We start from the raw sequence: 24,787 nt of genomic DNA, 5'->3' as shown, positions 1-24,787 counted from the left end.
ATATCAACAACTGATATGAAGAAGAAAATAAAAAGAAGAGCAATGGCTCAAACATGATTGAATGTTACACCCTTAAAAACCTAGATCAGTATACACTATGGTTACCCCTGGAGTATTGTGTGGAGAGCTACATACATACACCCAGCTAAAGCGGTATAAAAAGAAGGCTATAATTTAGTAGATTTTTCTGATGCCCTTCCTAAACAGAACTGCATTTATCCTACTCAGAGTGGTAGTGTACAGACTGGTGCTGATCCCTGAGCCAATGGCTACTGATCACTGGGAAGACTCCGGGTTGGGGAGGGGATAATTGTAGCCAATGGGCTCAAATATGGCACCAGTCCCTGGCAAATTGAAGAGCCATTCACACATTGTAGTTGAATGATGTGAATAACTTCACTTTCCGGGTTTGTTATTCACACTATGGAATGGCATCCATTTAGATCTCTTCGAGTTTGGAGCAGGAGCTGATGGCTGAGGTGGCATGGGTGGGGGTCTCCCATTGTGGGTTTGGGTTCATCCTCTGTGTTCTGAGGGGAGGGAAGATACGACTTTCCTACTGGGAAGTTGATGGAAGCCAGGCCAGAGCAACAGGTGTGGAGGGAAAGCGGAAGAAGAGGAAGGTTTCCTTGTAAGACCATCTGGGAGGCGCCTCATCCCCAAAGGAACTGATGATGCTTCACAACCCAAAATCAGGATCTGTTCACATCATTGTTCACACAGCTGACAATGTGAATATTTTGTAAAGACTCAGGAAAAAGCTTGATATTGATTATCCAGGGGTAAGTGGGGGTTTTGGCAGCCTCCCCCAAAACTTAATTGAGTGAATTCAGGACATGTATGAACAATAAAGATTCATCCTAAATTCATTGTGAAGTAAGGAATGGCTAGGTCAACACTTTAGATAGCTTGAGATACACTGGTTTATAGCTCATTTCCACTCTTTTATCACATTGACTCTTAAGACTGAATCCTGTGCCCATCAGGCAGAAAATCAAATGCTGATTTGAGCTCAGAGGCTTATTCACATCCTACAAACTCTAGTGTTGCTGACTAATTCCCACTCATGCACCTTGTCTACCTCGCTTGGCCTTATCCCTCTTTTTCATCACCAGCATCTTGTAGGGAGATAACTAAAATATTATTTGGTTCTTCTGCCTCAACAAACTCTATATGCTGAACTAATGATAGTGAAACAATGCACTTTCTTTCTTTTTGCGAGTACAATATGATAAATAACATTAATAATTTTGTAAAAACAAATAACAACTTTCAGCACTGCTAAAAATACAATCCATAAAATGCTTTTGGCTCACACACAATATACGACAATGCAGTGCAAAATGAGAGGACTTCATTAATGTCTGTTCAGAAAAGCTGTCCCAATCAAACGTAATTATCTTGCATCTTAAACAAAAGCCAAAAAAATGTTTTATTATTGTATTACTGGAAACTATCTAAAGATAGCTCTGTAAGATAGAGTGTGACTTACCAAAGCATGCTCTCAGCAGACCTGCATCCACCCCAGTTTGCCCCACTTTCTATTGAAATCACTGACTGCATTGCTCTGAAGTTGCAATGCACAAAGTATATCCACACAGTTCAGTCAGTGGCTCAGGCTATGATGTCTCTTTTGTAAAGAGATTTATATAATTATTGCCAATTATATCATGGAAAGCTAATCAAGCAAATGATCTAAGAACAAAAACATGCATTAATTTGCAGAAGGTTAGTCATGTTTTTTTTTCTTTTCTTTTAATGTGACACAGTAACAATGAGTTCAGTGGCACTTTAATGACTAAGAACTTCTACTTGGTATAAGCTTTGATGGACTACATCCCACTTCATGACATGTTTCTAAAGTACATGGTTGGCTGTTTGTCAAAAAGTGTCATAACAGGTAATCATTTTATGCAACGACTAAACAGATTTTTTGAGGTTCTTGATTAACATGTTCACAATATTCTGCTTTTTAAAATTATCATCTGTGAAAACCAAATTCTTCATCTCTATGTATTATCAAGCAGAATTAGATCATGCTAGCACATTAATAAAATATTTAGCATCCTCAGTATAATTGAGTATATGTATTTAGGCTAATTGGTGGAAAAAAGGATAATAAAAATATTAGCATATTGTGAGGTGATTACATTTCCTAATGAGCATAAATGCAATCAAGCAAAAGGATGTAACAAAACTAAACCTCCAAATTCCATCATCGTCATCATTTATTACGATCAACAGATCCAATAGATCCAATAGAAAACTCGAACATAATAGAAATAAAGTTTACTGTAGAAATAAGGCAGAAGCAATCCATTGACACGTTTTTGCAAAATCGGAAGCCCACAGAAAAATTCTTACACTTTAAACCCTTCGCCCCTCCTTCTGTAGTCTAGCACCAACCACCAAACACACACATTGCAATGACTACCTGCCCTTGTCCCAGCAAAGTAACCTTAAGGTCTTCTCCCAGACCCTTATCTCCTACATTCCAGTCTTCCTAGCTAGGCCCCATCTAGTCTAAACACAAGCTGCTAAACCACTAAACTTTTTTACTCTATAACCCAACCCCTCTCCCACTCTAACACCTTTAGACAAAACAGGAATATTGGTTCAAATATATATGTGATCAACAATTATAACGGAACCCAAAATGACTGATTCTGAGCAGTCGCCCAGCTTCATCAGCAGCATTTTCCATGCAATATTCCCGACCGTAAGACTGTAAGTGACTATCCTGGAAGGGGTAAGTCACGGTTTTTTGGCCATGTAATAAGGTCCAAAGTAAAAGACCTTAGCAAATCTGCCTTGGAACAGTTTGGTGGAAAAAACGTTGCATCTGGCCTGAGAAAGAAGTCTGCGATACTTTCGCACTGTCAAATTTATAATGTAGTCAGCTGATTGGAAAGGCCCAGTGTAATGTACATTCAATGCACTAGGTGAGCAGCTTACATAGGAGTGGTAAAGCAGATTGGGAAAAGCTATGTCCCACAATATAAAACCTAGAATTCCATAGCAATGAGCCATGGAATGGCATTAATGTGGTATCAAGCTGCATTATTTCTGTAGTGCAGATGCAGTCTTAGGCCCTCTCCAGACGGGCCCTCTGCGGCGCATCCACGACATGCTAGGGTTGCCCCAGGGCGGCGCGTGCACACGCCCCGCAACCCTAGCATGTTGTGCACGTGCCACTGTTACGCAGTGCCTTACACACGGCACATGTAACCATTACACCGCAGCTGCGCAGCTTCCATACGGAGCTGAGCAGCTGCGACGTATATATGCCATCTTTGGCACTTTGCAGCACAAGCAAAAAGGAGCCACTTTTTTTGAGTTCCTTTTCTGCTGCACGGCTGTGCCGCACAGTTTGTATGCTGTGGAGCAGCTGTGCAGCAGAGAGAGGCACCGAGGAGGCGCCTCTTCTGGGTGGTCTGTACCCCACCTTAGTTTATCAAAGTAGCCAAGAGCTAGACAGTCTTATGGTTAAGGCATCTAACCAGTCTTGAAAACTGAAAAGATGACTCACTGTACTACAAAATCCTTCAGAAGATCTAGTTTTGAATTCTAAAAGCATCTTAAATCCTTAAACTACAAGGAAACAAATATCCTAAAAAGGTCACTTGCACTGACAGATAGGATACATAAAATGAAAGGAAGAGAAACATACACAAGTCTTCATATCATAAAACAGAATTTTAATTGACCACAGATTCAATTTGCCTGAACAAATTACATTTCTTTCAAGACTAAATGACAAGGATGGGGGGGAAATCAGTACAAAAGAATCACACTCTTTTCTTCTGTAACTATCTTCCCATAACTTTACTATCAAACTAAAAAATAACCTTTTAGAATTAAACTTTTAAACACCTTCAAATAGCATATAACAACTGTTACACATCTGGGAATAAAGGTGTTCTTAATTGAAGATGTCTTGCCTCTGCTTAAGTATTTGAATACAAATAAGGGCCACAATTACTCTTTGAACATTGCTTCTTTTAAAAAGTCAAAAAGCTGTAAACTGTGTAAAACATTATTTGAAAATTTATCCCTTACCACACTGAAATGGAAGAGAAGGGACTGTAGCTGCAATGTATTTTTGAGTCTTCCCTCTCTAACACATTGTGAAAGCCACAGGAGCAGACTTTTATTATACACATAGCTATCAATACATATGCTGCTTTCCCAAGACACAACATGTTAACTTAAATCCTGTAAATGTTCTACAGGGTTTTCCAAGTTTTCCAGGGTTTTCTGTGCCTCATGGTACTTCCTATTGCATTTAGTTTTGTACACAGGCATTCCTTGCTTCTTTGACAGCTTAGGGATGGGAGCACTGTCAAAAAGCAGAAATCACTGAAATGTAGAGCCCCGTCTTTCTTTTTTTACCTTGCAAATACATTTTGGCATTTGTAAGCTAATAAAGAGACTGGATACTGTGTTTCATGGTTCCAAAAAACAACAAATAAAATGTTCCCTGAGCCATGATACCTCCCTCCCAGGTTTCTAACCCAGAAATATGTTAGGAAAGACCACAGCATCATTCCCTTCAAGCAGCAGGCAAGACTTGCCCCCAAGAGCACAGGGCACATTTCTCAAAGGGAGCAGCAAATGTATTAGGCAATAGGCTTGAGGAAAGGGTTTAGATCTACTTGGCAGCCTGCCCCATTGCACATCAGATGGTCCTTCTAATGCTTTTCCTTAAATAAAGTTAGGAAGAGTGGTGTCATTCTGTTCAAGCATCTGGCAAGACATGCTGTAGAAGGATTCTCCAATGTGCAATGGAGACAAGCTGCTGAGTAGACCTCAACCCTGCCTCAGGTGGAAGCTGCATTAAGAAAAATTGGAAAGAATAAATCACCAGGAACAGATGATATACCAACTGGAGACGTTTGGAGGCGAGAGACGAAGCTCTGTCCTCCTTCCTTCAATTTCTCCGCTATGGGCACTGAAGAATGAAAAGAAACAACTAAGAGGTGCAGCTTCCAAGCTTGGTGAGGCAAGGAACTGGGGCTTGTTGGGGACTCAGTAAGAGACTGCCACTCCAAACTGTGGGGCAGAGTTCCACAGTCTGGAAGCAGACTCTGCTTCTCCAGAGAAGAGGACCCAGAACAATGGATGCAAGCTTCGGGAAAAGAGACTTTACCTCAACATTAGGAGGAACTTCCTGAGAGTAAAGGCTGTTCAACAGTGGAACACACTCCTTCCTCAGAGTGTAGTGAAGTCTCCTTCCTTAGAGGTCTTTAAACAGAGGCTGGATAGCCATCTGTCGGGGGTGCTTTGATTTGGATTTCCTGCATGGCAGGGGGTTGGACTGGATGGCCCTTGCGGTCTCTTCCAACTCTATTATTCTATTATTCCATTATTCTATTAAAAGACTCTCTCCTATGTTCCCACCGAACATGCCTGTGATGCTGGTGGGACCAAGAGAAAGTTCTCCCCAATGAACTTAAAACTCCATGGCCAGCGTGTCAAATAGGCATCCCTAACACTATCTTGTGAGTCTGCCCCTCCAAGACAAGTCCGAACAATTGTAGAACAGTTGACAGACATCATCTGGTTTTAGATTTGCAATTAATAATCTGTATTAGTTGTTAACCGTATTAGTCTTACTGAGGAATTATGTTTTAATTGTCCAATATAATTTGACAGCCACATTATCATTTTGGTTACCCCTTTCTGTATTTTTCCAGCATTTTTTTGAGGTGCAGTGATCTGAAGTGTACACAATATGCTAAACATAAAGTCAGCATAGATTTACATAAAGGCATCATAACACAGTCAATTTTGTTTTAAATTGCTTTCAATTACTTCTCTTTATTTGCCTTTTTTTCCACAGGTGCAATACACTGGACAGATGTTTTTCATCAAGCTATCCACCCCAATTGCAAGGTTTCTTTCCTGGTCTGTCACTGTCAGCTAAAAGCCCAGCAGTGTATATGTGTGATGCTAAGATTTATTTGCCAGAATATGTATCACTTTACATATCCTTACAGCAGACTGCATTTGCCACTTTGATGCCCACTCACTAGCTTGGAGAGATCTTTTAAAAGCTCTTCACTGTCTCCCCCCCCCCCCCCTTTCAATTACCCTAAATAATTTAGCATCGTCAGCAAATTTCAGCTGCAGGTATTATATTACTGCAGATCTTGAATGGAAATATTGTCTTTCCCTGTTCTCCTTCAGCATAATTTTACTATACAATGGTAAGAAACGGTCAGATCACTTGCTCATTCCTAACTGGGTATAAATACACTTTGACTCTCTGACTGTGAGTTAGGCTGGGCAGAATGACAGCAATTCTGTTTACAGGAATGTACTTGAATCACTGACACCTTACAGTTACAAGAGGCAACAACATCTCGTTTCAACATCAGCAGAGGAGAAATACAGCTTTGTTGAAAGGACTGGAACAAAACAAACACTCAGGGTAATCTTATTTTAACCCAGAAGGCAACACTAGTGTGAAAAACTGAAACAAGTTTCCTTTAAAATTCCAACAGACTGAAAAGATAGAAACATAAACAGTATGCATTTCCGACAGATTGAGTCAGAGAAGCATTGGAGGACTGGACAATTATACCTAAGAAAGATACTATAGGGTTTCATCTAGCAAGGAGTTATCTACTATTGACATGTAGAAATGTCAGAGACCTGAGAGTTTTTTATTTGTTTCTTGTAGATTACCCTGTAATCATAACACAGTAATATTTCCTTGTTGCTATAGTTATAGCTTCTAGTAAGGGCAGAGTTCAGCAGCTGCAGGCTGCTTCTCTAGCGATTTCATTCTGTGGTCTATTAAAACAGCAGACATAGTTTTTGTACAGCACATGATAACAGGAGAAATTCCATTTATACACATCCCTCCTTTTTTCCTATGTCTTCAGTTTGGAGTCATATGTTGACTTCACAACTGTTGCTTAAAAAAAAAAACACCTTAGCACTTAATCTCCTTCTGTCCAGTCAGCTAACAGACAAAACTTCAACTGGAGCCACGAGGTGCAAAACATGCTAATTTTTAACAACCCTATACTAAAAGTATGCATGTATTGAGCCAGCAAAGTTTTTTTTACTACTACAGCTTGATTTCCACATTTTAATTTAATATCAGGCATTGGAAAGGCACAAAAACTGGAAAAAATATTTTTTATTCTGACAGATTTTGCTTTGTTTACTTAAGCTGTTTAGTTCTATTTTGACAAAACTGTATAGGAGGCCCCTGTTTATCCAGCAGGCTAGGGACTGCAGCAGAATCAGAAACCCCAGAACTGGCCAAAAAGCAAAACCTATGTAGGGAGATTAGGAAAGTATGGTGGCTTGTTTGGGACTGCTCATATGCATGCTGCTTGAAAACTCTCTCAGTCGGCTTGGTGCCTTTCCTCTCCTCGCAGCTCGCGTTACAAGCAACATGGATGTTCAGTCCCAATCAAGCCTCTGTAGGCAAGACAAACTGATGAAAGAATGGATCCTTCATCAGATTAATGGAACTTGTCCGTAATTTGCAAGTGTCTGAAGAGCGACTTGACAGATAATGGGGGGTTGAAAGGCAGGGGCTTCCTGTACTAGTATATCGCTTTCTACCAAAAAACTTAATAAACAACTTATAACAAACTGCCCATCTATAACTGTGGTTCTCTGAGTGGTCATCTCTGAACTCATACATATGTGTTGTTATGTGCCTTTGGATCTTTGGAAGCTTCTACAGCAACATTTTGGAGGTAACCCTGCCCTCTCACCCGTATGCATATAAAGTGTGCATTCCTACTAAAGCCCAATTCCAAGTCAACTAGCGGGAGACTTTGAGAAAGGGACACCATGCAGAGGAGAGGAGGGCAGCTTGTGTGAGTTCACAGATGACCACTACAAAGACCTGAGTTACAGGTAGGTAACGTGTTGTTCTTCTCTGTAGTCTTTGTGACTCACACATACGGGAAAAGAGCAAGCTAAACTCCTTCAGGATGGTAGGCTATGATACGGCCAACACCACTGCTGCCCTACCAACTCCTCTTTCTGCTCTGAAGCTGACCTGAACTGCTGAACTGAAGGAGTGCTTGGCTGGCTATAAGGCATCTGCTGTGGCTCCTCCACAGATACATCTGCTTCATCTTCCAAAGAAGACAAGCTCTCAAGGGGGATCATGGCATGAGCAGCCAATTTATGTGTCATGTGTTGCATCATCATTTATCCTCTGACCATAGGTAAAAATATGCATGTTGTGCATAGAAAAGTAATTATAATCTCTTACCTGCGAAAAGGTCCCTTGGCCAAGAGTTGGACAGGCCTGGTGTGTCAGCAATGGGAGGCTATCAATTCCAGATGGGAACTGGGAGAAGGAATTGTAGAATCTCTGTAGCATGCAATTGCAAACTTGAAAAAGAACCAAAAATGAGGGAAGGATTACTAGAAAGTACTCTAAATTACAGTTATCTTGATTAATCTCACTGGTTTACTTAGATTAAGGGATCAATGGGTGAGGGAAGTGAAAAAGCAGACAGAACACAACATTACAAAAGTCATGAAGTCGTTGGACTGAAAGAAAACAAAGAGAAATAATATTTTCTAAGACACAGCAATGTTACACCATTATAGTATGTAAAGAGTATGAGGAGGGACCAAAAAGATGTCTTGTGGTAACTTTAAGGTGAAGTGATGTATATTAGCATCAATATTTATAGATTACAATCCACTTCTTCATATGCATTGATGGAGTACAGTATTCAAGTCCTTGAAGTATATGTAAGGATATCTTGTTATGGGGTTGTATCAGAATGAAAGATAGGGATACAGACAACAAAAATTGGAGACATGGTTATAAATCTCTCAATGGCTGGTTTACATAAATATTTTTGAATTTGGAAACTATTTCACAGGTCTATTAGGCTGGATGAAAATCAGTATAGGAAATCTTAAAACGTATCTTGGAATAATGAGCCCTAGATTTTAGACCCATGCTCAGCAATGAATGCCCAGAGCTTGGAAAATTACTTTTAACAAAGTATTTAATTCCAATTCCCACAATGTAGGTGTCACTATAGTTAACATTTACAAAGTAATGGCTAATAAAAAAAAACCCTAAACATTACTTTTCATTATGTTGGAAGGAAATACATCAGAAAACAAGAACCTGCTAGCCTAAATGGAGATGTGATACACTCTCTGTGATTATAAAAGCAACTGAACACTTCAAAAGGTGTGAAGCTTCATTATGTTACAACCACGATGAAACAATTTTGCTTATTTGTTGCAAAAACAAATTGATTTCAAAAACGAATTCATTTTTGTATCTAATTACTTAAATTCTTTGAAGTGTATTGGGAAGCTGTGGACAAGGTTGGGAGGCTATGGACAAGAGTGTAAAAAGTAATTAATACGCTCTGAAGCGTATTCTACATAGACTTTTAAAGACAAAGGGCAGTGGCCTCTTGTGTGCTTTCTTATCCATTTTGATTGAAGGCTGGGATGCAGATGGGGGAGATCCAAGATAAATTCTTCTTTTGAAGCAACAGTAAGACGTTTGCATTTGCCTGAAAAAGAAAGATTATTGTTCCCCAACAGTGGGGATATCGGACAGAGAGCCAGCCATGTGATACTGTAAATCTATCTATATATAAGGTGTCAGTTTTTCAATATGTACGTTGCAATAATAGGAATATCACCGTTTTAACAACAGGTGGGTCAGTATAATTTTATTTTAGCGAAGCATGCCTCTCTGCTATATTTTTGCATTCAAAAATGTAGTACAATCACTATAGATACTAATTAATACATACAAGATTTCTAAATCCATTTAAACCAGTTATTCTAGATTTGCAGCATTCCCCACTTCTTTGAAATGAATCGATTCAGTCCAAGTGTGAAGGCACTGTCTATTTGATTCAGTTCCTGTGGCGCGGTCACTCCTGTGATATGACTCCATTGCTGAATGTGAACGTGAAGTGGATTAAGCTGAAACAGGTAGATTTGATCATGGCTCAAAAAGTGTGAACATCTGTTTGGTGCTAAATTGCTTCATCGGTTTGACTCAAAAAATGATTTATTTTGTAATGGGAATGAGGCCACTACAGATTCACTTTGTAGTTATTAGAGGTAATTCAGTTTGGTTATTAGAAGCCTGACTTCCAGAATAACTAGTTAACAATTTCCAGAACAATTGTAAGCCTACAGCCACTGCCTTGACTGTTAAGTTTTAAAAGCTGCTCAGAAAAGATTTTTAGTTATTTTTATTAAGTAAGTAAATAAATAAAAGTCCATTCTAATAAAAATGTAATTAAAAGCAGAGCTCAATAGCTTGCTGGAAAGCACCCTGACTATCATCCAAAAGAGTGAAGATGCATTATTATGCTTACTCTTCTTTGTTTGCACTGTACATTTGGCAACCATTTTGCCTCTTTGAGGAGCAAAAGCAACTGAACAGTAACTAGGATAATCTGAATTCACATTTTCAACTCTCTCTCCTCTGAGAGATCTGGGACTAACAAATTGGCTTCCTGCCATAACTAGGTATTATTAGCTGAGGATCCACCCTCATCCTGCTAACGTGTAGTAAAACCACAGGGAAGGTTCTAGCTTTAGAGATCAGGGCATTTCTTTCAAGAGTCCCTATATTTAGCTGGGAGCTTCCACTATGCCAGTAACACTGTCAATCTCCATGATTGATAGGGAGTGGTGCATGCTATATTGTCTACTTAGCATGTGCATCTCCAGCATAAAAAAGCACCTGCTTTCTCTCCCACAGCCTGCCCTCTCCTATATGCAAAGGCAGGTATAAGAAAGCCCAGAAGAAAGTTTCTATCTGGACATGTAATGTACTAATGACATTGTCAGGGAGCACACAGTCCTATGACATAAGTTAAGATGTAGATGCAATTATTTCTCAGCTGGGAAATTACGAAGTCCCATTGTACCATGCTCTGAATTTTAAAAGAAAGAGCAGGGCATGACTAATTAGGACCAGCTAGAAGTCAGTTCTAATACCTTAGCCTTCAATGAAGGTGGATAAGTGGACACCTAACACCATTCTGTATTGTTTTACTTTCATAGCTAATGTCAGAATGAAGGAATAGAAGGGCAACACCTGAGAGAACTGGCACAAGGTGTTTCTCCATCAGGGCTAGCCTGGAAGAAGAGACTCCTCCCTCCATAACTGTCATCTTCCGGCCTGTGAGGGACTTGACCAGGCAGGCCCAATTCCATCAGGGCTAGCCTGAAAGAAGAGACTCCTCCCTCCATAACTGTCATCTTCCGGCCTGCAAGGGATTTGACCAGGCAGGCCCAGTTCCATCAGGGCTAGCCTGGAAGAAGAGACTCCTCCCTCCATAACTGTCATCTTCTGGCCTGCGAGGGAGTTGACCAGGCTGGCCCAGTTCCATCAGGGCTAGCCTGGAAGAAGAGACTCCTCCCTCCATAACTGTCATCTTCCGGCCTGCGAGGGATTTGATCAGGCAGGCCCAGCTCCATCAGGGCTAGCCTGGAAGAAGAGACTCCTCCCTCCATAACTGTCATCCTCTGGCCTGTGAGGGGAGTTGACCAGGCAGGCCCAGCTCCACCAGGGCTAGCCTGAAGAAGAAGAGTGCTCCCTCCAGTCCATCTGGCTTGGTCCAGGCCTCAGAGGGAGAGAAGAATGCTGGACCTGATCCCCTCCCCCCCTCACCATTCCCTTCTCCTTTTGTATCGTGTCTTTTTAGATTGTAAGCCTGAGGGCAGGGAACTGTCTATTATCCCCTCTGTTGTAAGCTGCCCAGATTCCCAGTGATTGGGCAGCATATACATACATCCTATTATTGTTGTTAATAATTTAATCCAATAGCCCACCAAAATGTTTTGCAAAGGTTCATTATCACATCATGACAGATGCACTCTGGCCAAATGGAGGAAGAAAAGGAAAAGAGAGAGCAATAGTAAAATCTTTTGTTGCTGCTGCCTTAGGCATGTTTTGGGTTTTGCTTGCCAAGGTCAATTTATTTCACTGATTCACTTTTAATAGCACAGTCAGTTTAACATGTAACTAAAACACACAAAATACTTCATTTTGGTGGTAGTTTCCTTGCTGGGGCCTCATTCTAAGCATTCTGTTGACAGTAAAAAAAAGCTATAAAAACTTGGCTCTGAATTCTGTAAGAGTGAGAAGAATAGTCCTGTGTTGACTTTCCTTCCTACCCATGTGTACAAATGGCTATTTTCTGTTTTAGCTTAAATGCTACAGAAAAGTTAGCTCCTATAAAACAGGGCTGACTTGTGAATAACAGTGGAGTCAGAGAGAGCAACTCTGTCAGCCTCTGAAACAGCATCATCTCATAGACACCTTCTGCATATAACTGGTGGATCACCTTGTTACACAAAAGTGCAAAAATGGGAGGCTTGGATGACCTTTTTCTAAAGTACAGCTAAAATTGTTGTGTTCTGCTATTCTGAAAGGCATATTTGAGAACAGGCTGTACCTTGAATGTACTCACTTATAGACTAAAATAGTCAGAAATCTTACAATCATAGAGTTGGAAGAGACCACAAGGGCCATACAGTCCAACCCCATTGTGCCATGCAGGAATACAGAATCAAAGCACTCCTGACAGATGGCCATCCAGCCTCTGTTTAAAATGTTTGAATCATGAAGGCATCTAGCTCTGAGGACACCACCTTTAGCTTCAAAACCTTGCTAATCTGATCTTCCTTTCTTTACTGCCATTGCATGACCCTGATAAAAAAAAAAGTGCAACCACTCAGATACCAACCATTATGAGAAGAGAATGCATGAAATGGCTTCCAGCTATAATGTCCATGTCCTCAGGAAATTTTAGAAAGATGAAGGAAGCACATTTCAAGCAGGAATTGACAAAATACTCCTCAGTTCCATCCAACTAGCCAGCCCACTATTAATGGCCAAGTAAAAAAAAAAATCTATGGAGAAACAAAGTGAACAGAAAAGGAAAAGAAGCACTGCAGAACAAGTTTGGATCACAGAGCTAAGAAGGGCGTTCAGTACCGTATATACTCATGTATAAATTTTAGTCAAAAAATCGACTCCCCCCAAAACGGGGTTGACTTACCCCTGGGTCAACGTACATTCTGTACCTTAATTCTTTATCAAAAAAGGAACCATTCCCTTCTATGAATGGAGTGGCAAAAGGCATGACATTAGTTCATCTTAGTCCAGAACTTAAAAGAAGCACCAACTCCCTTCTGTTTTCGCCACCATGGTCTTGCTTCTGACCTTTTTGAATTTCTGGGTGGGAAAATGATGGCAGCACCTTTTTGGTCCTTCCCTCAAAGGAGCACTGAGAAAGTAAAGGGTTTTTTGTTTGTTTGTTTTAGGTTCTCCCAGGATGGACTAAGCTCTTGCCATTCTATTCAGAGAAGAAGATGATTCCTTTAAAAAAGAAAGACAGAAAGTGTTAGTACCCTACCTTAACTCTTGCTTTTACATCCTTTTTGACATGTGTTCCTAGCCCCACCTAAAACTGGACATCTCCCCCACAAATCACACAGCCACTATTTATAATAGTTCCATCCTTATCCATCCAGTCTTTAGGGTGAGCATAAACAGTGATCCCTGCTAAAATTTTGTAAGTTCATTGGCAAAATTTTCTTTTGTTACATCCTTCGTTACACGCCCCTAGGTTTTACTCTTAACTTATCCATGGGCATATCAAAATTCATATCTTTGCCCCCAAAACCTGCCCATAACTTATACATGAGTATATACAGTATTTGCAGAATGTAAATAGAAACTAGAAAAGGTCTCAGAGAAAGCAGGTGGTTGATGTGGACAAGATAATTTGTCTGAAGGTTCCACATGATTCACTAGATAAAGTGTTACTGCACAACTTTGGCATATGTTCAGCTTATCTCTTTGGAAGCTTTCCTCATAACTTTAGTTTGCAAACTAGACAAAGAATCAAGACATACCTTTTAGACGAAAGACAAGTCCTATATACACAAAATCAATTATTAATAAAAGTAAGCAAGGCAGCCCATGACAGACCCTTGCCATAGGACCTAAGGTCTAAACAAATATCCTAGAAGTAGGACTAGTGCCATTTTTGCAATTTCACAATAGTGTCCAGTACTGTCAGGGCAGATAAAAACCAGACTTCAGGTATTTTAAACCTTCTATATTTTACAGTTTCAGAGCTCAGCTTCACAAATGTTTAACTGAAATTAGATTATATAAAAAAATACAAGGCACAGCAACTTTCACAGGGACATTAACAGCAAGTGAGCCAGATGTTCATGTTCCATAGAGAAATTATTGCTGTTTATTTATTCATGTAGAAACATTTCTGTCTTTATTCTGTAGCTTTACAATGGACTACACAATGAAGTCACTACACACCATGTGGGTATATGCCTGTTGTGGCAGAAATCAAGGTCTGAGAGCTTTGCAACTGGGGCTCTACCAATATCTTTGTCTGCTTTCAAACTATTGTTCATATATCCTCCCTGCCCTATCACAATAGCTCAGGATGGGTTGCAATAAATAGTTCGGAAAGAACACTTTTTTCAGAATAAGGGCGATATGTGAGTGTGACTGTAGCACTATTGCAGCTTCTATGTGCAGTTATCTTAAATCCATTTTAGGTATCTCCCATTAATGACTGCAACAAACCTGCAAAATAATAAAATAGACACCACCACCACCCCCCCCCCCCCCATATTCACAGATTTTTAAATCTATGGTTTCCACAACTGGCATGCTGTTGTACAGAAGTTCCTGTTTCAAGTCTCTACGTACATCTCCCCTCTGTAACCAGCTTTTGGGCAGGGAATGGGGAGAGGGAACAGGATATGTTCTGACTCTGAAATGAAGGCAATGCATATTGGACACATGTCTTCTTACCAAAAATATGCTTTTCAAAATTATGTCATGTTGACTTGCACAGGGAAGAGGCGATACAAGAATGGGGCCATATGAAAGGAATACAAACATCCACTTTATAGCAGATTGCATTTGCTTCTTCAGATATCCTCACCTGTTGTGTGATATGAAAGTACTTTTCACATAAACCTTGATGTAATAGAAAAGCTTTTTTTTGGTGGCCTTTTCTGCACAAACCCATCAGCCGATGCAAACCCCAGCCATAAAAGACGGATGTCATTGTAACATAGCCCCTTCTATCTACACACAAAACATCTGCTGTTATTTAAAATGACAGGTTTCTTGAAAACATTGGAGTATGGTTGTGCATTTCAAACAAGATCTTCTATGCTATCCCCCCAGGAATAACAGAAGTGTGGTAGCTGCTACAAATAAACAGATTTCTGGTTTCTGTCCCTGGAAAACAACTAAACCACCTCTTGGGGATACAAAAACTGTGGCATTTGCCCTGAGTTTCTCATCTTATAGTTGCTCAGTACTGACATTAATACATTTCCATTGAATTTCACTAATCCATTCAGGCAGGGAAGACTGCAAAGATCAGTACTGATACAGTCATCATTATTGTTGTTGTTATTATTATTATTATTATTACTATTATTATTATTGCTGCTACTACTGCTGTTCAATTGTTTCTTGGTACATAAAAGAGCACAAGTAATATTTTAAAATATGTAACAGGTGGCTGAAAAACATTCTAAACACACTCAGTTCAATTTTCTCCAGGAAAGTGATGCATATTTCATCATAAGGACTGCATTTATGTTTCTCAGGAACAAAAACACTTTAGTATCATGAACTTAGCATCTCTTAAACAGAAGAAGAGAGAAAGAAAGATAATTTGCAACTGTTTGGGTTTTTTTTTTAGTGACTGATACAGAGCTTTCTTCCATTCATTAAGTCTATTCTTTTTGGACTTACAGGCAGCTTGTGGGGCAAGAACTGTTAACATGGGGAAAAATATGGTCAGTTTATATGATCTGTTGATTTTCCATCAGATTGTTACCAGGAAGGTAACACATCTATTCAATTTATAGTACAGGAAACAAGCTTAATGCTATTTGGCAGGTTATTCTTTCCAATATGAACATTAAAATGTAGGGATTCCTGAAGAATTCGAAGCATGCAAATGCCTACATGAAATGACTTGATCCACACCTCTCAGATTAATGTGCTTATCTGAACATAGCTAACTGGAATCTAATTCATGTTCACTGAAAACATTTTGCTAACTGGAACATATTGCTGACAAGATATAAGACACAGTTTTATACTTTCCCATATCCCATTACAAGTCTTAGCAGTTTAAATGTGTCACCACTTGCAACTCAATATATGTCTTCTCTCAAAATATATGCAAACATGCATTTTAACTCTGGGAGATTTTAAAAGCGTTTATACATGTTGGGATTTTTTTTAATTATATAAAAATGCAAGAAACAAATAAAGATTCGATGGCAGAGATTTAGAGTCAGGATCTGCCACCATCAAGTCTTGTTTGCATGTTCAGTGACATACTTGGCATTACTGGCCAAGTTTACCCAAAACAAAATGAGAAGGTTAAGAAAAAGAACACAGGAAGGGATGAGAACCTGCTTTTAATTACTCTATGCAGATGCCAGAGATTCTGTTATGTGTGTTGTAGGGCCATCTAGGGGAAAGTAACAAAGGAGTAAGGCACTATTTAATATGGTTGCATCGGCATTTAACCAAATATTCCCCTCCAAATCAGTGAGTCCAAAGGCAAAGCAACTCAAAGCTTTTTAAAGCTGGATGTTCAGACGCTTCCATGATGGAGAAAGACGTTGCCTTTCAAGTGAACCTACCTCACAGGGCTGTTGTGAGGCCAGAATATTCAAATATTTGCTGAATGATCCTGAGTTGGTGAAGCTCAGGGGAAGGCAAAATGAGAGCATTGTCCCACAAATAACATTTCTGCCTGAATATAATTTTCTTTTTCTCCCAATTTGTAGTGCTGCAGAAAATGAGACACTGAAAACGGTTCACACCCACAACTCAGATTTGTTGGATGCCTACCATGTATTTTTAAATGCTCAGCTGATGTTTTATATGCAGGGATAGCTGTTAGCCATTTAGCAAATTCAAGCAAAAATCCACTAAATAGTGATAACAGAAACAACAAAATGCAGGCATTTTACTAACATCTCCAAATTTTTCCCCTCCTGTTTGATTTGTAACATTTTGCCTGGTGAAGAAGCCAGTGGAGCTTCAAAAGCTTGCAAAAAGTATATTATGCATTTCGGTCTTTTGTTAGTGCAATGCTAGAAATTTGAGAACTGAAGGAAGATTTCATTTTAAGGGCCCCGAATTCTTATTTGGGGGAACACTTTCTTCATCCCACTCAACTTGGGTCAACCACCATCTTTCAGAAATTGTGAAACACAACAACAACAACAACAACATTTTCCATTTTGAGAAGCCACTCTCTCTCAGCAGAGCAAATATTGGATGTGTCCACACTGCAGAAATAAAGCAGTCGTTGTTCCATATTGTAGAAACTTGGAATTTGTAGTTTGCTAAGGTATTCTGCCAGAGAACTCTGGTGCCTCACCAAACTACACATCCCACAATTTTGTAGGATGGAGCCATGGCATTGTTTTATTGCATGTATAGGTTTTTATTTGTAAACCTATAGTTTATTGCTTGCATACATTTTTGTTAAAGTGGTGTCAAACTGCTTTATTTTTGCAATGTGGATACACCAAGACACAGAGCTGTTGTGAAGATAAAACAGTTCAGAATCCACTCCCCATTTACACTCAATCCACTACTATAGTCTTTATAGTCTTTACAGTGTCATGTTTTATGGTTTTTATTTGTAAATATAGTTTTTTGTAATGTTTGTATATGTTTTTGTTTTTAATCTGGAAAAAGTTTTTGTTCTACTATTCATTTTTGTTCTATCATTCGTATATGTTTTTGTTTTCTATTTATAAACATATAGTTTATGTTTTAATGTTCGTATGTTTTTGTTTGTAAACATATAGTTTGTTTTGTTGTTCAGATGTTTTTGTTGTCTATTTGTAAACATAGTTTGATTGTTCGTATGTTTTTTATTTGTAAACATATAGTTTATGTTTTATTCTTCATATATATTTTTGTTTCCTATTTGTAAACATATAGCTTCATGTTTTATTCTTCGTATAGGTTTTTGTTTTGTAAACATAATATTTTATGTTTTATTGATGGGATATGATCAATGTGGAGGAAAGGGTGTGATAAACCTTGTTGTCGCCATTATTCTCAGCCTAATTTCTAAGGACAGAAAAGAAAAAAATATGACTACTACAGGAATAATTCAGTCTGAAACCACTTTAACTGACGTGGTTCAATGGTATGGAATTCTGGGGATTGTAGTTTTGTGAGACATTTAGTCATCTCTGTCAGAGAGTTCTGTTGCCACAACAAACTACAAATGCCAAAATGCCACAGCATTGAGCCACGGCAGTTAAAGCGGGGTCAAACTGGATTATTTCTCCAGTGTGGATGTAACTTTAGGAAAGAAACTAAAGTGAACTAACACTTCAGCTTCTTCTCGTTGGGTTTGACCTTCTGTCTCTCTATGGCCTTTGTGCTTTCTCCTCAGGCGAAGGAGCGCAAAAAGACACCTGTCTTTTCCGGCCAAAATGAGTCATCCCTGAAGTATAATGTAGTGTGTGTGACACCACTTTAACTGCAATGGCACAATGCCAGGGAATTCTGGAATTTGTAGTTTTGTGAGACATTTAGCCTTATTTTCTGTCAGAGGTCCAAAACACACTGCAGAAATAATCCACTTTGAGACCACTTTAGTTGCCCTCCCTCAATGCTGGGGAATTCTGGGAACTGTAGATTCCATCTGCACTGTAGAATTAATGCACATTAATGCCATGTCTCCATGCTAGGGAATTCTGGAACTTATAATTTTGTGAGACATTTAGTCTTCTCTGTCAGAGTGCACTCTGGTGCCAACATAAACAACAGTTCCCAGGATTCCCTAGCACTGAGCCAGGGCAGTTAAAGTGGGCCTAAACTGGATTATTTTTTCAGTGTGTTTAGGGCCAGAGAGCTCTGGTGCCACAGTAAACTATAATTCCAGTGCAGAAGCAGTCAGAGGTCCAAAACACACTGGAGAAATAACCCAGTTTGAGACCACTTTAACTGTCCTGGCTCAGTGCTAGGGAATCCTGGGAATTGTGGTTTATTGTGGTGCCAGAGCTCTCTGACAGAGAAGGCTCAATGTCTCACAAAACTAGTCTCCAGAATTTCCTAGCATTGAGTCAGGGAAGTTAAAGCGGTCTCAGACTGGACTATTTCTGCAGGGGGCTCTGGTGCTAAAAGGAACTACAATTCCCAGGATTCCCTAGCACTGAGCCAAGGCAGTTAAAGCAGTCTCAAAGTAGATCATTTCTTCAGTGTGTTTAGGACTAGAGAGCGAAGGTGCTATAATGAACTACAATTCCCAGGATTCCCTAGCACTGAGCCAAGGCAGTTAAAGCAGTCTCAAAAGTGAATTGCATTTCTGCAGTGTGCTTTGAACCAACGTTATCAGCCATGATAACAAACAGACTCCAGCCAAGGCGGAGCCAGGGAGAAAGCAAGCCAGGGCTTCTGGAGCCCTTTTAAGGGAAGAGGAGGAGCCCAAGGAGGAGGAGGAGGAAATGGCGGCGGGGAGGCCCTGGCTTTCATTGTAAGGCCTGGCGTTGGCGGTGGGCCTTTGGGAGGGAGGCTGAAATGGGCAACCTGAGAAGGTTTGCCATTGCTGTTGTTGGATGCATCTATAGCAGAGACACATAACCCGGTTTGGCACCGCTTTAACTCTTTTTCTGGCTCAAGGCTATGGAATTCTGGGAGTTGGAATTTAAACCACTAAGGAGCTGAAATCCAGCCTCATTGAGTCCCCCCTTATCAGGAATTTTGGAAATTCAAAAAGCACTCCCCCCCGCCCCCCCCAATCCTAAATTGTCCACATAAAACCACACTGCAGAAATAATCCAGTTTGAGACTGCTTTAACTGCCATGGCTCAGTGCTAGGGAAAGTCCTGGGAATTGTAGTTTATGGGGGCACCAGAGCTCACTGTGATAGAGAAGAGTAAATGTCTCACAAAACTACAAATCCCAGGATTCCCTAGCAGTTAGCCAGGGCGGTTAAAGCGGTCTCAAAGTGGATTATTTCTGCAGTGAGTTTTGGACCTTGGACCACTTCACAAGGGTCACACAGTATTTGTATGTATGTATGTATGTATATATGCATGTGTGTGTGTGTGTGTGTGTATACACACATACATACATACCTATATACCCCCTTTCTTCCTTGCCAGTATTCTCTGAATACATCAGGAATAACGTTTTCTCGAGCGTGGCCACATTGCCCAAAAAACCCACACAAAACTACCAAAGCTTCTACGTTTCTATGTGTCAAGTTGCCATTAAAGGCACAAAAACATGGCAAGGAGAGAAGATGGCAAAGACCTACTAGCATTTATTCTTTCTTCAAAATCCTACTTAGTTCTAAGGGACGTCTTCATTAGAAAGGGTTTTTCCCCCTTTTCAGAATTCTCATTCTCAGCGATTAAAACATCAACAGATTTATTTGACAAGTCAAGTATACTGGAATGGCTGTCATTGGAGATACTCTGCGGGGGGAATAAAATCACATGGCGGTTGAGAATTGCTCTGATACAGTTTCCGACAGCACATTAAACATGATCTGAACACATACTGGGAGAGAAAGCTGTTCTTAGTTCTTGTTTTATTCTGTTTGGATGTTAAAGGTAACAAAAGAGACGGTGATGCCGAGCAAGAATGAAGTACGCCTGTCTTTCCTTCAGACAGCCCTATGCGGGGTTGGTTTTAAACAAAATCAAAACCATAGAGACCCGTTGGCGGCCGTTGTTGGCTGAGTACAAGGCCTGCACCCTTGCTGTCCACATTGCCATCAAAGACTGGGACGATGACACCTGGAAAGACATCCTGGCAAAGAGACTTGGCATGACACAGAGTCAAATTGAAGCACTATTAGATAGCGGTGAAAGGTTTGGCAGAGGTGTTATTGCAGGTAAGTGATGCTGGCACAGGTTTGTTAAATAAGCTTTGTGTTTGGGTCTTTGGCCAAGAGAACATGAAATGCTCATGCAGATGTGTGTATATGTATGCACACATACCCTCCCCCCCCCCCCCCCCCATAACTTAAAGCAGTTTCTCATATTCATTTGAGCTGGTAAACAGAACATAGGATCCTCCAGATGATGGACTTCAACTCCTATCAGCCCTAGCCAGCATGGTCAGTGGCAAAGGAAGAGAGTTTCAGGATGATGGAAGCTGCAGTTCAACATTTGCCTTCCTGTGTCTTAGGGAATATTTCCTCTGGACACTGGAAGTATCTGAGGAGAAATATATATCCTCCATAGAATTAGAAAAAGAAAGAAATGTATGTGGTAGAGGCAGAAGGGTCACAAAATGCTAAAATTTGGTAGGACAGAGCAACTAGTATTAAGGGTTGTAGTCATGAGTAGAAAGAAAGGGTCTGTGAGAGACACAAATGCCTAATATTCAAGTTAGCTCAGCTTTCAATTTTCCAACACTAACAAAAAACCGACCCTGTTTAATATTGGAGATACCAGGAATAATGTACACCTCATAATCTACCTAATGATTAAATAATACATTTTCTGCAGCGATTCCCAGATTCACCTTTTCACATTTACTGCAAATCATCTCAATTTGGGACTGGTTGTTCAATTGCCTAGTTTTTACTTTTATCCCCAAAGCAGCAAGACTTGCTTATAACTTGGTTCACTGCCACATTAAGGAAGGGAAAAAATCCCATTCTTATCCGATAGCCATATTTGATACTAACTTGGATTGTTTTTTCCCCTCATGAAAGTAAATAGTTTTTCAGTTGTGGTGCCTTGTTTGTGTAAATCTCTTTCTGGGAGGCCCACATAGTTATCTTCTTGGTCCTTTTAAAACTCAATCTTACTATTTTTAACACATAACGTTGCTACCAATAATTTGTTATGATTTTATTACATTTTGAAAGTCACCGTGCAAATATTTCAAATGCAAATAAATCAGTACTAGACAAACCTTTTGCCTCCAGGAAGAACATTAAAGTATTGTTTCTTTTTAATTCAGGATTAATTGACATTGGAGAGACATCGCAGTGTCCTACAAACTTACCTCCTGAAGACATGTCCATACTGGAAAATAAAGCCATACTCTCTGGCCTTGAACAGAAATACTTAACTGTTATTTCAAATGCCAGCTGGCTATTGGAGCCCATTCCTGCCCGAGGGCACAAAGATGTCTGGCAGGTAGACATCCCAGAAGAACTGATTCCTTCCATGGAAACCTCTTGAAGTTGTCATCTTTGTGCTTCCTTGGTCCTGTGTTTTCCGAGTCAAAAAGAGGCTAGTTTTCAGCTGGAAAAACTTATTGTTGCTGCCTTTCCCAGCTGGACCCAAAGATCAGTGTTACAAAGAGTGGAGCACAGCTATTCTGCATTTGGGTGGGATCACTGTATAATACAGGTAGTAATGTAATGACTAGAGCTGCTAGTAATGTGTGTATCTTTTAAGGCTTTTGGATAATTGGACATTGTACATTAACTTGTAAAGTGATACATTAATAATTGTTTATGTAAAAAACTGATAAATACTCAGTCTCAATCTCCTCCCCAAAGTCTCCATTCTAGGCACGTTGTTTTCACTAGTAATTTGGTCCAGTAACAAATGGCTACATGCAGGTCTAGAGCCATTACTATCCTATAGAAATGTGTATATTTTGCAAACTAAAAATAAATCACGGTGTTAAAGGGCCTGGAGTCAGACTCAGTGGACAGCAGCTTTGTGGATAGGCTCTGCCCATGTTTTTCCCATGACAAAACCCTTAGTTCTTTAAAGGTTAAGGGACAAGGAGAAATGAAGACGTTAGCTGCTGCTTTCTCTGGTGTTTGTGGTGCAGCACTGGGAAAGCTGCACCTTTTGAATTCCTGTCAATTATGCTGGAGCATTTGTCAAGAATAAGGCAATACCTATTCAGGTTCATCCTTTTAGACTTAGGCTGCACCCGTAGTACAGAAATGATGCCATTTGACCATTTTAACTGCCGCGGGATTTGTATTTTTGTGAATTTAGCTTCCCCAGAGAGCTCTGGTGCTACAACTACAAATCCCAAGATTCCATAGCATGGAGCCATGGCAGTTAAAGTGGTGTCAAACTGCATTAATCCTGCAGTGCAGATGCAGACCCAGTGACAAAAGCAGGTTTACTCATAGTCATTCTTATCATAATGCTGCACACCCTTATTTGCAGTTGTAGACACCCTTTTGTAGAATCTTAGGAATTCCTTCAATCAGTCTTGATTTTGTGCTTGAATGTATTATTATTATTATTATGATCATTATAATTAATGTTTATTTGTATAGTGCCATAAATTTGCATGGCACTTTCCAGAATGTACCCAGTCCTATGCTTGTCTCATCCTTATTAAGTACTCAGCCATGGAGTTTCCTTCTCTCTTGCCATCACGATACTTGCTTTCTGTCCCACTCCAATCACCTTACTACTATTTATAGTGTCCCTTCCAACCTTTTGCATCTCATAGCACTCCTGTCCATCCACAAATGCCAAATCTGGGGAAATACAGCTATATAATACTGTTTTTCTGAACCGAGTTTCTTAAAACGCTACAGAGATTTGAACATGCCTATTAGGAGAATGTCCACTTTGGTTTAGATTATGAAGACAGTTCTTTGGGCCATTTAATGTGTTTTTAATATGCACATATTCATTTTATGCAAAAACATAGGACAGGAAATTAACATTTGGCAGTACTGAGGGAGTTTTAGACTTGGCAAATAGTTAAAATTATTTGAGTTGCACAATTTTAAAGCTTCCCCCAATATTCCTATGAAGCCTAACATTTATTTTAGTAAAATATTTATATTCCACCGTATATCTGAAGAACTGGCACACCGTGACTCCCAAACCAGTTGAACTGCATGAATTAGTGGTGTGGTTTGGGTGTTGAACTATGAATGGAGGTCATGGTTTGATTCCTTGCTTGGCCATGGAAACCCACTGGATGACTTTGGGCAAGTCACACTCTCTCAGCCCCAGAAACCCCCACCATAGGGTCACTATAAGTATGACTTAAAGGCACACAACAGTAACAAGCCAGATGCCTAAGTCCAATTGTTAGTCCCAATTAGAATAGACCTGTTTAATCAATGGTAACTTGGCAAGTCACTTAATTTTCTTTGATTCAGTGGTCCACTCTAGTCTCCCATCTTTCTCCCACCATGGGATCCAAGACAACGTACATTATAAAAGCACAATACAATTAACATTTGGATTGAAGCCAAAGCCTTTTCAGATCAGAACTTGGAAACATTATTTTCCAGAATGCAATTCCCATAACTGTGAGATGCTGGCTGGCGGATAATGGGAATTGTGGTCTAAAAAAGTAACCTTTCGATGCTGCCTATCCTTCGGTTCTCATTGTGTTATTCTAGATAGCTTAAAAGCTTCCCCCCCCTTGCATCAAGGTTTAACATAGCAGCTGTTTTGCTTACAATGTGACAAATATATTGGTGGTTCTATCAGTATTAGTACATAATTATTTCTCATCACTCTAATTGATATAAGTCAGTATCCAGTAAGCTTCCACAATGAAAAGGAATAACTAAATGTCAGATGGCCAAAAGTAGATTAATTTAAAAACACTGATTTTTATTTTTAAACATTTGTTATTTCTCCACACGCAAACATGTATAATGGAAGCAGGGGGACCTGATATGAAATATGCGATATTTTGTAAATGCATTTTAGACCTCACAATGACTACACAATAATAATGGTTATGTCATAATTGCATCACTTTGTGGTGCAAGAACTAGATGAATGATGC

At 39.7% G+C, this 24,787-nt stretch overlaps 1 protein-coding gene and 1 long non-coding RNA gene across 3 annotated transcripts; one reads left to right on the top strand and one right to left on the bottom strand.

Moving 5' to 3' along the window:
* Nucleotides 1-4,251: 4,251 nt before the first annotated feature.
* Nucleotides 4,252-18,609, bottom strand: LOC149308702 (uncharacterized). 2 transcript variants are annotated; one of them, XR_016282231.1, is made up of 3 exons: nt 18,418-18,609; nt 8,249-8,370; nt 4,252-4,339 (listed from the first exon to the last, which is right to left on the bottom strand). It is a non-coding gene; the product is annotated as an uncharacterized LOC149308702 (long non-coding RNA). The 2 variants fall into 2 exon arrangements; XR_016282230.1 differs by lacking the exon at nt 18,418-18,609 and adding an exon at nt 13,211-13,312.
* Nucleotides 18,610-19,511: 902 nt separating this feature from the next.
* On the top strand, nt 19,512-24,116 carry LOC149308701 (protein EOLA1-like). Its single transcript, XM_089536325.1, has 3 exons — nt 19,512-19,565; nt 20,650-20,933; nt 22,013-24,116. The coding sequence occupies exons 2-3, from the start codon at nt 20,681-20,683 to the stop codon at nt 22,234-22,236; spliced, it is 477 nt and encodes a 158-aa protein (XP_089392451.1). The 5' UTR covers nt 19,512-19,565; nt 20,650-20,680; the 3' UTR covers nt 22,237-24,116.
* The last annotated feature ends 671 nt before the right edge of the window (nt 24,117-24,787 follow it).

The sequence above is a fragment of the Sceloporus occidentalis genome, unplaced genomic scaffold (assembly GCF_023333645.1).
Source record: "Sceloporus occidentalis isolate IW3139 unplaced genomic scaffold, rSceOcc1.0.p SCAF_8, whole genome shotgun sequence".
Taxonomy (NCBI): domain Eukaryota; kingdom Metazoa; phylum Chordata; class Lepidosauria; order Squamata; family Phrynosomatidae; genus Sceloporus; species Sceloporus occidentalis.
Note: the sequence above shows the minus strand (reverse complement) of the source record. Positions and strands in the feature narration are given on the sequence as shown.

Bases quoted from the DNA above. Each gene is read 5' to 3' on its own strand.
- LOC149308701 (XM_089536325.1), top strand. From the start codon at position 20,681: ATGAAGTACGCCTGTCTTTCCTTCAGACAGCCCTATGCGGGGTTGGTT. The intron at 20,934-22,012 runs GTAAGTGATGCT...TTTTTAATTCAG, and splicing joins TGGCAGAGGTGTTATTGCAG to GATTAATTGACATTGGAGAG.